General features: G+C 51.1%; 2 protein-coding genes across 4 annotated transcripts; one reads left to right on the top strand and one right to left on the bottom strand.

Annotated features, from left to right (window-relative positions):
* The first annotated feature begins 845 nt into the window (after nt 1-845).
* On the top strand, nt 846-6832 carry TMEM79 (transmembrane protein 79). Of its 2 annotated transcripts, none has more exons than XM_036343517.1 (4): nt 846-959; nt 1629-2546; nt 2830-3043; nt 5829-6832. In XM_036343517.1, the coding sequence occupies exons 2-4, from the start codon at nt 1787-1789 to the stop codon at nt 6034-6036; spliced, it is 1182 nt and encodes a 393-aa protein (XP_036199410.1). In that variant the 5' UTR covers nt 846-959; nt 1629-1786; the 3' UTR covers nt 6037-6832. The 2 variants fall into 2 exon arrangements, with proteins under 2 accessions (XP_036199410.1, XP_036199411.1); XM_036343518.1 differs by lacking the exon at nt 846-959 and adding an exon at nt 996-1150.
* Nucleotides 4454-10065, bottom strand: LOC118673080 (glycosylated lysosomal membrane protein). 2 transcript variants are annotated; one of them, XM_036343515.1, is made up of 7 exons: nt 9905-10065; nt 9172-9429; nt 8779-8979; nt 8433-8651; nt 7708-7964; nt 7472-7609; nt 4454-4513 (listed from the first exon to the last, which is right to left on the bottom strand). In XM_036343515.1, exons 1-7 carry the CDS (start codon nt 10019-10021, stop codon nt 4507-4509), a joined length of 1197 nt encoding a protein of 398 aa, XP_036199408.1. In that variant the 5' UTR covers nt 10022-10065; the 3' UTR covers nt 4454-4506. The 2 variants fall into 2 exon arrangements, with proteins under 2 accessions (XP_036199408.1, XP_036199407.1); XM_036343514.1 differs by lacking the exon at nt 4454-4513 and having other exon boundaries at nt 7109-7609; nt 9905-10064.
* Between the last annotated feature and the right edge of the window lie 2779 nt (nt 10066-12844).

Below are 12844 nucleotides of genomic sequence, written 5' to 3'. Positions count from 1 at the left end.
GAGACACAAAGATGGGCAACCCAGACACCCTTCCTCCCAAAGCTCAAATGGCTTTAGAGGTGAGGTTCCACAGGTGGGATAGGCCACTCCCCCATGATTCTGCCCCCTGGTCTTCCACTGGAAAGACCACGTTGGATTCCTATTGCTTTCTTGACCTTAAACCTAAGCTAAAAAAAAAACAAGGGATTGGGATGGAGGGGTGGGGAGAAAGCTGTGTACATGTTGTTATGGGAACAAATTTCCCCTGGACCAATATGATCCTGTTCCAATCATTGACCTTCTTTCTGTTCCTGAAACAGCCTAAGTCTTTCCCACTCATTGGTCTTTCACTTTCTGTTCCTCTGCCTGGAACATTCATACTTCTTAGTTCCCTTCAGGTCTCGGCTCACATGGCACCTTGGCAAAGAGGTTTTCCCTAATGAGATTGTCTTACTGACTTAGTTGCTGGGCTTCTTTATTATCTGCTACCCCAGTAGAACAAGCTCCTCAAGACCAGAGACCTTGCCTGTCATCTTGTTCTCTTACCTGTCTGTGCCTAGAATAGTGTCGTTAGTAATAGGTGCTCAATAAATATTGAATGAATAAGTGTACAAATTCCACCTCTTTTCTGGGTGTTCCCTACTCCAAGCACCCTTTGATGCACATACCCAATGGTCCCCCTCTGCTTTGCTGAGCTGGGAGCTCCTACATGTCCTGTTTGCCTGGAACACACTCTTATTTCTATGCCCAGCTGCACCCCCACCTTCAGAAAGAATGACATGCTCCTCTAATGCTTTTTCTGTCGGCCGATTCAACGGGGCGGGGCCTGCCCCTTTAATCTGGGCCCCACCTGCTCTGGTCAGACTGGTTTGGAGACACAGGTAAAGGGAGGGAGGGAAAGGAATACTTGCAGAGCCAGCAGGGAGCTGGGCAGCTCTTTCTCAGAAGCTGGGGACCCTCCACGTCTCTCCAGGTTGAAAGTAAGAGGGTGTCATGGGTCCAAATGGCAAGGGGTAGGAGGCCCTCGAGGAGGTAGAGGGAGGGGATCAGCCTCACCAAGAAGCAGTGAGATAGAGGACGGATGGCAGGGAGAGGAGAAAGACGGAAGAGGCATAGAGAACAGCCATGATTGGACCTAGAAATCAGAATGCACAGACGTACGATGGATGAGGTACGCTAGTGAGGAGTTTAGAAATTGTCCAAGTGCCCAGACTGGAGACTAAAGAATAGGGAGCGCTGCTACTGCCAGTTCCTTGGGACAGATTTGTTGGCAAATCCCTGGTCTCAGTTGCCAGGAGAGTTCCAAGTGGGTATCTACAGGAGAAGGGGAGGTTTGAAAGTGAAGGGGCGGTCTTTCTGTACACAAGGAGACCCTTAGTGGGAAGGGAACTCTTAACAAAATTCTAGGCACCTCCTCTTCCTCCCATTCCTGCATTAGGGTGGCAATGACCCCGGGGGTTTTGGTGGAGGCGGTAGAAGGCATGGGTGGGGACTGGCTGAGGCCAGAGCTGACAGGGCCTGTGCCCCCTGACTCACCCTTTCCTGCTGGATTGGATTTAATGTCAAAAGGGTTCTTCCATTTCAGCTGCTCACTTCCCTCCTGCCTCCCTCTCTTTCAACACTTTCCTCTGTACCATGTTCTTCTTAAGGTCCCCGAAGGGGCTAAAGCCCATGAGGCCAGCTGCCCTGGAGCGTTCCAGTTCTATCAACCCGTCCTAAGGCCAGAGGACAGAGCTTCTGACAGAGCTCTCCTGCTGCCCTCCACCGTGACATGACCTCCGGTAGACGCCAGAACTGAGGCCCCAGGATGACGGAACCCGAAACCCTGAAGCTGCTGGAAGTGAAGAGTCCCGAGGCCCCGGAGAAGAGCCCACCCCAGGCCTTGGTCCCCAATGGCAGGCAGCCCGAAGGGGAAGGTGGGGCGCAGTCCCCTGGTGCTGAGTCCTCGAGAGCGGAGTCTTCAGCTGGGTCTCCCGCAGCTGAAGAGGGGACTGGAGACGGTCTAGACAGCACAGTAAGCGAGGCGGCCACCCTGCCCTGGGGGACTGGCCCCCCGCCCAGTGCCCTGTTCCCCGATCCCCCTGGTTGGCGGGACATTGAGCCCGAGCCCCTCGAGTTGGAGCCACTCAGCAAACTAGAAGAGCTGCCTGAAGATGATGCCAACCTGCTGCCTGAGAAGGCAGCCCGGGCCTTCGTGCCCATCGACCTACAGTGCATTGAGCGGCGGCCCCAGGAGGACCTTGCTGTGCGCTGTGAGGCGGGCGAGGGCGAGCGCCGCCGGGCCTTCCTGCCCACCCGCACCATCCAGCCGGAGCCCTGTGAGCGCAAGTGGGCCGAGGCCGTGGCGAGGCCGCCTGGCCACCCCTGTGGGAGCTGCGGGAGCTGTGAGGGCCATGAGGGCTTGAAGGCCGTGGCCTCGGTGGGAGCCGCTCTCCTCCTCTTCCCCTGCCTGCTGTATGGCGCCTACACCTTCCTGCCCTTCGATGCCCCCCGGCTGCCCACCATGAGTTCCCGCCTTGTCTACACACTGCGCTGCGGAGTCTTCGCCACCTTCCCCATCGTGCTGGGTGAGCCGGGGCCGTGTGAGAAGGAGGGGGCGTCTGGGAATGCACTTGAGGTCAGGGCCTGCCCGGCTTGGGGAGCAGCGGTTTTCCTTCACTCAGCCTGGACCCTCAGGCCTTGCACACCCTGCCACCCTGTGTGCCTGTCCCCTCCCAGGACCCCCTGAGTCCCCCTCTGGAGAGCCCGTGACCTTGAGCTCTCCACTACAAACCCTGCCCTGCTCCCTGTCTCCCGTTGGGTCCTGACCCCGTGTTCTCCACCCGCCCCCGCCCCCGCCCCCCTGCCCAGGGCTCCTGGTGTACGGGCTGAGCCTGCTGTGCTTCTCCTCCCTGCGACCCTTCGAGGAGCCTCGGCGGGAGGTGGAGATCCACCGGCAGTACGTGGCCCAGTCGGTCCAGCTCTTCATCCTCTACTTCTTCAACCTGGCTGTGCTGTCCACCTACCTGCCCCAAGACACCCTCAAGCTGCTCCCTCTGCTCACTGGCCTCTTCGCCGTCTCCCGGTGAGTTGGGGCAGGGCACAGGGCAGGTGATGGTGCTAGAGGGACCCAGGTCTGAATGTCTGGAGAGCCAGTCAGGGACAGGGAGCTTTCTGGATCCTGCACCAGCCCAAATGTGTGCCCTGGAAAGGTGAGTCCACTTTCTCCCTTGCAACTTGCCTCACCTGGGGGAGCAGCTCATATGTCTTCTCACAAGAAGTTGATTTCAGAGGCGCTTATGCCATCGAAGACGGAATGGGCTCCCGGTGTCACAGACACCAACCTCCACGCACTGCAGCCACTCCTGTGACGCTCCGGGCAGGGAGCCGTTGGCCTCTAGTTGAACACCCCCTATAACCAAGGGCTCCGTGCTCTGTAAGGCAGTCTGCTTCGTTTTTCAAAGGTCCTAATTATTACAAAGTTCCTTATATTGTGCTCAAAACTGCCACCCTGGCTCTGACCTCTGGAATTGCCTGGGATAAATCTGGATATCTGATAACAGCCTGCTCCCCTAGTGTTTACTTGCTGAGTGACCCTGATTTCTTCACTGTCCTGAGTCCTTCCCCCTGGGTAGGAAATTCACTTGTCCTATGGAGTGGGGAGGCCTGGTCAAGGGTATTGTTCTGTTCATACCAACCAAGGCCACCTTAGTTCTCATGGCAGCCTCAGTACTCTCATTTATAATTTACAGCCACCTGAAATCCTTAAAGGTGCTTTCATGTGAACTACTGTAAACCCAGAAGGTACCTTTGAATCTGTCTTTACATTTTTTTCTCTAACACATTTCGGTTTGTCACTTTCAATATACGAATCCAGATTGACTTAATTGCTAAAACACTCTTCCTATTGAGCTAAAAGTTGTCTTCCTGTTACTTCTGACGTCGTCTAGTGGTCCTGTCCCACCAGCCTCCCATCACATAGCCCTGCATTTTCCCCCAGTAGATGTTTCCCAAGATAAACGTTCCCGCCCATATAACGCCACTTCCCGTCTCCCTCGGGGAATGCTGGTTTCATTACAAGTTGGTTTAAGCAATAAGAATCATCAGGGAGCTAAAGAAGAATCGGTGATTGTCTGGTCCACCTGACCCATTTTATACAGAGGAAATCACGACAGACTGGGGGAGAACAGTCGCTCAGGTCAGCGCAAGTGTCAGGACTAGAATCCAGGTCCCTTCCCTCCCTCATCCAAGGTTCTTTCTTCTCTTCCATAGGCAAGTAACTTAAGCATTTTTATTTTTAATCTTCACCTGAGGATATGTTTTTATTGACTTTAGAGAGAGGAAGGACGGGAGAGGGGGGTGCGACAGACAGACATCAATGTGAGAGAGAAACATTGATCTGTTGCCTCCTGTAGGTGCTCCAGCTGGGGATCAAACATGCAACAAAGACATGTGCCCTGACCAGGAATCGAACCCACAGCCTTTTGGTGCAGGGGGGATGAAGCTCCAACCAACGGACCCATCCAGCCAGGGCTATTCTCAGCTTCTTTATTTTCTTGGGGGAGAAAAAAAACAAAATCATATATATATTTAAAATTGATTTCAGAGAGGAAGGGAGAGGGAGAAATAGAAACATCAATGATGAGAATCATTGATTGGCTGCCTCCTGCATGCCCCCTACGAGGGGCTGAGCCTGCAACCCAGGCATGTCCCCTGACCAGGAATTGAACCATGACCTCCTGGTTCATAGGTTGATGATCAACCATTGAGCCACACTGGCCAGGCTGTATCTACTTTCATCATCCATTTCATCTATAAGATAAAGTTGTTGTGAGGATTAAATAAGTTAATTCACGTAGAGTGTGTACAGTAGCCTGGCACTTGGCAAGGGCTTGCTAAATGTGAACTTTTACTATTATAACAAGTTGCCTCCTGGTGCAGTAGAGAAGCAGTGGTTACTCTTCCCTCTGTTTAACAGGTTTAAACATGGAGGCACATCAACTTGATAGTAAGTTGTCCTTTATATATTAAGAGGAAGCCGCTCTCCTCCCCTGTGGAGGGGTATGTATTTTTAGTGGATATTCCAGGAGAACTTTGGTTGTGGCTTATCCATCCTCTGGGCTTCACCCTCTGGAAGCTGCCTTCCTTACTCTTCCTCTGGCTCTGAGATGGCGGGAGGAAGGGTAATGAACAGGCTTGGGATCAAATCACAGTTTTACTATTTCCCACATATGTGACCTTGACCTTGGATCAGTCTTCCTTAACCCCTTTGGAATCTTAGTTTCTTCATCTGCAAATGGGGAAATAAATACAATGGAAGGTACCGTAGTAAAATAATGAGGAAACTGTCTATATACTGATCAAAATAATTGCCAAGATATGTAAATCGGGGGAAAAGTCAATGTGCAGAACAGTCTAAATAGTATGCTCCCAAACTGCAAAAGGGGGTGGGGAGGAAAACAGATCTTTTTGTTCATACATGCATTAAAAAAATCACTTTTTACACAAAAAACCATAATATTGGATGCCGGGGGTAAGGGTGGGGTTAGGGAGGGGAGGAAAGAGAACAAAAAGGGTGGCAGGGATCAGTAGAGGGAGGAAGATATTTAATACATGCATTAGTACCTTTGAATTTTGAACCATGTGACTGTATACTGCCTACTCAAAAATTTTTAATTAAAATTTGGAAAACAAAAGAGGGAGGGAAATAATAAACTCACCTCATAGAGCTATCGGGAATAGTGCCCCTTGAGTAACTAGCATTGCGCCGGCACATTGTACATAAACATTTACTGTCTTTAGAAGCATCAGTCACACCCACCAACCCATCTGCCTCCCTCACTGTCTGTTCTCTCTTCTCGCCCTGGCAGGCTGATATACTGGCTGACCTTTGCCATCGGCCGCTCCTTCCGCGGCTTTGGCTACGGCCTGACATTCCTGCCCCTGCTGTCCATGCTAGTGTGGAACCTCTACTACATGTTCGTGGTGGAGCCCGAGCGCATGTTCACTGCCACCGAGAGCCGCCTGGACTACCCCGACTATGCCCGCTCGGACTACAGGCCCCGCCCCTGGGGCTGAAACAGTTCTGACCTCTTGCCCCAGCCTGGGTACCTTGGTGAGATGAATCCTGCTCTGACCCGACAGGGTCCCATCCAATCAGAGCTTGGATTGACTGACCCCCGCCCCTTCAGCTCTCCCCGTGGCGGGGCTGGCCTTCACCTTCGAAGCCAGGATAGGCATGGGGGAGGGAGGTAGACCAGGTGTTTTCTTGCAGGGAGAGGTGGACAGTTATGTTCCTTAAGGATGCTGAGGGAACAGGGCCAAGACCAGGGGCAGCCTCCCTGAGTGGCCTGCCTCCCTCCACAGCCACTAGCACCCACCACTGCTGAACTCGTCCACTCTCTGGCCTCCTGTGAGGCAGTGGGCAGAGCCACAGCCCAAACGCTGACCATTTCTGTGCCAGCTGTCTAAGCACAGGGCCTCAAGGAGACTGGAAATACTGCTCCTGCCTAGAGATAAAGGCTGGGCATCAGATCAAATGGGACTTGCACGCTGGGTAAAACCATCCTGGGGCCTGTGTTGAGAACCCTCCATGCCGGGCCCTCACAAGCCCTTTAGACTCAGTCAAGACTATTACAGCTGCCCCAGCACAGAGCTGCTGCCTCCTGTCTTCCGACCAATTAGGCCCCTGTAACTTCCCACTTCCAAACTGCCCAGAAGAGAGGAGCAGACAGGGAAGCCTGCCTCCCATGAGATGTGTGTGTGTGTGTGTGTGTGTGTGTGTGTGTGTGTCCATCCATGTCCATGCATGTGGCGGCTGGGGCGTGGTTGGAAGGCACAATGGCTGGTGTTAACCCCGTGTGTGTGTGGGTGGGTGGGTGGGGGGGTGAAACAATAAATGACTACCACAGTCTTACTGGGCTCTTTCTTCGTGTTTGCACCCTATTCTGAGTGTCCCTTCCTTGTTTGAGTCATACTGAATCAGAAACCTCCCTGCTCCACATGATGGAGAGTGGCTGGCAGGAACCTCGAGAGAGAACCAGACCTGGTGAGAAAATGGGGCCATTCACAGACACCTGCCTTCCACGTCCATCGCTTAGCCCTCTCATTCCCTGGAACCAACCCAACAACATTCACACAGAGAGACAAGTCCTGTGGAAAAAAATAAGTCTATTTCAAGCCCGCAAAGCAGCAACCAGTCAGCCAGCCTTTCGTTTTCGCTTCTGAGTTCTATCCAAGAGAAATGGGGGCTGGCGGGGTGGGTAGGCTCCAAAGAAGGGCACCCTCCCTCTAGCAATAACCCTGGTCCTGGTCCCTCTCCAGAGTATGAAGGTGGTTCCCAGGAGTTGAGGCTAGTCTCATGTTCTTCAGAAAAGCAAGATGGGAGAAAGGATAGCTGGCTGGGAACACTGACCCTCAGACCTGCAGAGGTTTGAGACACAGCACGGCAGGTCCAGTAATGTCCTTCCGTCTAGAGAGCGGGCCTCAATTTATGGGCTGATATTCTGAGTACCTCTTGGGGCCCAGCAGCAGAAACAGGCCTCCTGCAAGCAGCATGAATCCTGGCGCACCCAGGGCCACTGCCATGATGCCTAGGACTAGGGGGGACAAGGCATCCACTGGAGGGGTACCCACACCAAGGAGCATCGACCTAGAGCAAGCAGAGTGAAAAAGAGAGGTAAGCAGGCTAAGAGGCCCAGGCCTCCTCCACTTCAACTTCCCGGTCCCTTGGCCCAGGACCTGACTCACCAGCTGAGGTAGTGTTGGTCCCAGTAGCCAGGGCCTGTAGAAGCCCCAAATGTCAGATTGAAGGCACAGAAGTTGTTGTGGGATCCAAAGAAGGCTCGGACAATGGGTGACTGGGGGAGAGGGTACGCCAGGGTGGGATGAAGAGGGGAAGCTTGGCAGGGAAGGGCGGATTCTCGGCCCCCCTGCTTCTGGGAGAAAGCCACTGGCCGCCACTGCACAAAGCCTGATGGGAGAGAGCCCCATAGCAGCTGGTCCAACTGGGGAGAAAGGCAGACAGTGCAGAGTGAAGAGGACCGACCTCCACCTGACCCTTCTGTTACCCCCAGCCTTTCTCAGACTTCATCTGTCACTAGTCGTCCTGAGTCCTAGGCCTGGTTCTAGAACTCACAAGCTGTTTGCACTGGGACCTCAATCTCACTCTATAGAGAGGGGAGGTGGACTGGATGAACACTGGCTCTTTGCAAGCCTGCACTCAGCTCCCTCCTCTGCGCCCTTAGGCCTTGCACATCCCCCTTGCCAGAGCACTGAGTCACACTGCACTGCCTGTCTTCTGTCTTCTCCACTGAGGGCAGAGACTGGGCCAAATTCATTAGCATGGTGCCCAGTTCTTAACGGAGCTGAATAAAGTGTTGCTAAATAGTAAATGGTTGAATGATTGTCTGAGGTCCTAATAGGGGTTCCATCTACATTCACCCACTCATCTGTCTCTCCACTGGAAGCCTGACCTGGAAGACAGCAGGTGCATATTCATCGTCGATGGAGTGCTGCTCCTGCATTGAGGGGCAGTCAGGGCCCTGGCCCAAGGTGGCTACCTCCAGCCCAAAAAGGGAGCGGTTTCCTCGGGGAGAGGCCCCAACCAGGGCCACCTCTAGCTGGCAGGTGTCCATCGTGTGCAGGAGGCGAGGTGGTTGGGCTGGTCGGCCGGATCTGGAGAAGGCCTGCACCTGGGATGGAGGAAGCATGGGGGGGTGTGGGAAGCAGATGGATGCCTGTCCTTGAAGGCCGCCCCCATCATTAACTCCCACCCTCATAACTCAGCCTTTTGAGTTCTTCTGGTTCCCATGCCCTTACCCTGAAGGCCAGGCTGCCATTGGCAAAAGCCCGGGTGGGGTCCTGATTGGGGTGGCCTCGAAATGTGGCACTCAAGGTGGCAGGATCCAGTGAGTCAGTGATGTTGTTCCAGGAGAACTCGGCCAAGGAGTACGGGGGGTACGGTTTTCCTGGAGGCTCTGCTGCCACATCGGACGTGTTGGTGCTGTCAAACTCAAACAGCTGGTGGGTGGGGTGGGACAGGACTGGGCTTGCCTGAGTCCACCTTTCTCCTGAATCCCCCCCCCCCACCTCACTGGACCCCATGCTCAGGCTCTCACACCTGACTCTACTTCACCCACCCAGGCTTCAATTTCTTCCTCTAACTTGATAAGCCCTCTCCTCTTTCCCTTGGTTCTCCCCCAACCTCCTCACCCTGGTAAAGACAAGGGCAGAAGAGAACTGGATGCTGTCTTTGGGAAGCACCATCAGGGCCCCATCAGGCTCAGGGGAGAGCAAGCGGCTCCAGTTGACACTCAGGTCGCTGTGGGGGGTATTGGTGGCCACCAGCAGCACCGCTGGAGGCCCGAGGCTGCTCCACACATAGTGCAGCGTGGAATTGGTGCCCACTGCTCGGATATGAAGCAGGTTCTGGGGGAGCCCCATCGAGTCAGGGATGACCTCCAGAGTCACCTGGAACATGGAGTAATGGAGGGTCAAGACAGCAGGGTTAGGGAGAGACACAGGGCAAAGGAGAAGCTTGGGGACTTGGAAAATGCTGGGGGACAGGGTGGGGCCCAGGAGAGAAGTTCGTGTGGGAGGTATGGGAATCTTGGTGGAGGGGCAGAGGAGGGGTAAAGGAGAGGGCGGAAGAGCCAGAACTGCTCTGACTGGTTAAGAGATCAGCGCATAGATCTAAGAGGAGGAAGAAAAAAATAACATTGCCTGGACCGGGGTTACTCAGGGCTGAGTCAGGATCCAGACTTCCCAAGAAGACAGGAAGCCCTTATACCCGCCCAGCTCCACGGCTGGCCCCAACCCCAAGTTAAAGAACTCTTCTCTAAGCAACCACCCTCCCCCGTCCACCCTCCCCCCCTTGAGTGCCCCGGATTCCAACCGCCCTTCAAGCCTAGCATTTCCTGAAACCCCTACGGCTCTAGCCCCTCACCTGGCGGGTCTCCTCCCCCAGCAGGCCAAACGGAGCTGCCAACAGAAGACCCAGGAGGAGAATGGGGCCGGGGGCACAATGCCCCCAACCCCAGCGGGGCTCCTCACAGCTGCACATGCAGCCCCAGCTTCAGAGGACGGAAGACACGAGTCACGTGACTGAGACTCAGCTGATCTCTTTAAAGGGCGGAGCCATCACACCAGTTCTTAAAGAGACCGCTGTACTTAACCCAGCTCTAGGCTTGGGTGAGCCAGCGGTTCTCAACCTGTGGGTCGCGACCCTATGGGGGTCGAACGACCCTTTCACAGGGGTCGCCTAGGACCATCCTGCATATCAGATATTTACATTACGATTCATAACAGTAGCAACATGACAGTTATGAAGTAGCAACGATGATAATTTTATGGTTGGGTCACAACATGAGGAACTGTATTTAAAGGGCCAGAAGGTTGAGAACCACTGGATCATAGCCTCAGAATGGTTAGAAGTTTATTCCCAACTGGGTTGGCAAGAAAGACACCTCAGACTAGACAGATAGGTCGACATATTCCTGACCTCTCCTACCCAACTGGTCCCACTGAACAGTTACCTAAAAGTGGGCATGATGTCTAGATTCAAGATCCAAATGAGATCCCCCAAAATGACTCTAGTATAGAAGGCACAGAGAGGAATTTGAAAGAATTCCGTGGGTAAGACAGCACACTCTAGAACAGTGTCACCTCTGACACGCGAACTCATTTTTTTGGTTGATTTTTCTTTGTTAAATGGCATTTAAATATATAAAGTAAATATCAAAAATAAAAGTCTTTACTATGGTTGCAAATATCAAAAAATTTCTATATGTGACACGGCACCAGAGTTAAGTTAGGGTTTTTCAAAATGCTGACACGCCAAGCTCAAAAGGTTCGCCATCACTGCTCTAGAAGGTTCTTTTTGTCAATTACTATTTATTGAGCACCCAGGTGGAATTAAAGAAAAAAAGATAACTCTGAAAATAGGATATGAGAGCAAAACATTGTCATGTCCAGCTGAACGAATGTACTTTGTGTTGTGCTTGGGTTTTGTTTTTTGCTTAATCTTACAATTATTTTCACTAATAATAAATGCATATGGTACAAAATTCTCAAGGTACCACAGGGTATCACCCCTATTCCCTAGCAACTTGGTTTCTTCCCTGAGACAACTATTACCAGTTTGTGTCCTTCCAAAGATAGTCTATGCGTACTTGAGTATATAATACATTAGGTACACGTGTAAAATACCATACAATGGCATCCACCGTTCTGCAGTTTTCACTTGTACATTGAATACTGTTCAGTGTCAGTGCACTTGGAGCTGTCTTACTCTCCATAGAAGTATTTCACTGCAGGAGAATGTTGCATGGATATACTCAGCCAGAACCTTCATAGTTCCAACATTTTGCAATGGTAAACAATGCTGAAAGGAATATCTCTGTATGTAATGTTTCATATATATTTTTAATATTATTTTTAAGTTTATTGATTTGAAAAAAACGATTTATTATTCCACTTACTGATGCATTCTTTGGTTGATTCTTTTTAAAATATACTTTTATTGATTTCAGAGAGGAAGGGAGAGGGGAGATAGAAACATCAATGATAAGAATCATTGATCAACCGCCTCCTTTATGCCCCCTCCTGGGGGGCATAACTGGAATCAAACCCAGGACCCTCAGTCCATAGTCTGATGCTCTAATCCAGTGATGGCAAACCTATGACACGCATGTCAGAGGTGACACGCAAACTCATTTTTTTGGTTGATTTTTCTTTGTTAAATGGCATTTAAATATATAAAATAAATATCAAAAATATCTTTTTCATACTATGGTTGCAAATATAAAAAAATGTCTATATGTGACACGGCACCAGAGTTAAGGGTTTTTCAAAATGCTGACACGCCGAGCTCAAAATGTTTGCCATCACTGCTCTAACCACTAAACCAAACCAGCCAGGGATCTTTGATTCTTGTATGTGTCCTGATCAGGGATCAAACCTGCAACCTTGGCGTTTTGGGATGATGCTCTAACCAACTGAGCACCCGGCCAGGGCAGCATTTCATATATATATTTGCAACCAAATCCATATGGTAAACACCGAGGAATGGAATTGCCAGGTCAAACTGCCCTATGAGGCTTATCAATTGCTGCTCAAACCATGAGTTGAAGGCCCATTTCCCCACATCCTTGCAAGTGTTTATCAAACTTAATTTGCACTTCCCTTATAAATAAGGTTGAGCATATCATGTTTTACAGTAATTTATTTTTGCTTTTCTGGAGCTAATTACACCTTTTGCCTATTTTTCTACAGGTTCTATCTTTTTTATTTTTATTGATTTTTTAGAGAGATGGGAGGAGGAGAAAACATCAATGTGAAAGCAAAATATCAATTGGCTGCCTGCTGCATGCCACCTAGCGGGGATTGAACCCACAACCTGGGCATGTGCCCTGACCAGAAATTGAACGAACTTAGCGCACAGGTGCATAGGACGAGCCCAACCAATGAACCACACAGGACTTCCAAGTCCTAAAAGCTCTTCCAGGAAATCAACTCTTGTATTGTTGAAACATCCTCCCTCTCCCATTTGTCTTTTGCTATACAAAAATTTTTTAAATATATTTTTATTGACTTCAGAAAGGGAGACAGACACATCAATGATGAGACAGTCATTGATCGGCTGCCTCCTGCACGCCCTCTACTGGGGATCAAGCCTACAACCCAGGAATGTGCCTTGACCGGAAATCAAACTGTGACCTCCTGGTTTATAGGTTGACACTCAACCACTGGCCGGGCACTCTGGTACATTTAAAAATCATGTTTTCTTCTAGTATTCTTCTAGTTTCATTTTCTTATATTTAAGTATTTCAGCAGCCCAGAATTAATTTTGCTGTAATGAATAAAGTAGGGATCCAATTTCATTTCA

The sequence above is a fragment of the Myotis myotis genome, unplaced genomic scaffold, assembly GCF_014108235.1.
Source record: "Myotis myotis isolate mMyoMyo1 unplaced genomic scaffold, mMyoMyo1.p scaffold_m19_p_18, whole genome shotgun sequence".
Lineage (NCBI taxonomy): Eukaryota > Metazoa > Chordata > Mammalia > Chiroptera > Vespertilionidae > Myotis > Myotis myotis.
Note: the sequence above shows the minus strand (reverse complement) of the source record. Positions and strands in the feature narration are given on the sequence as shown.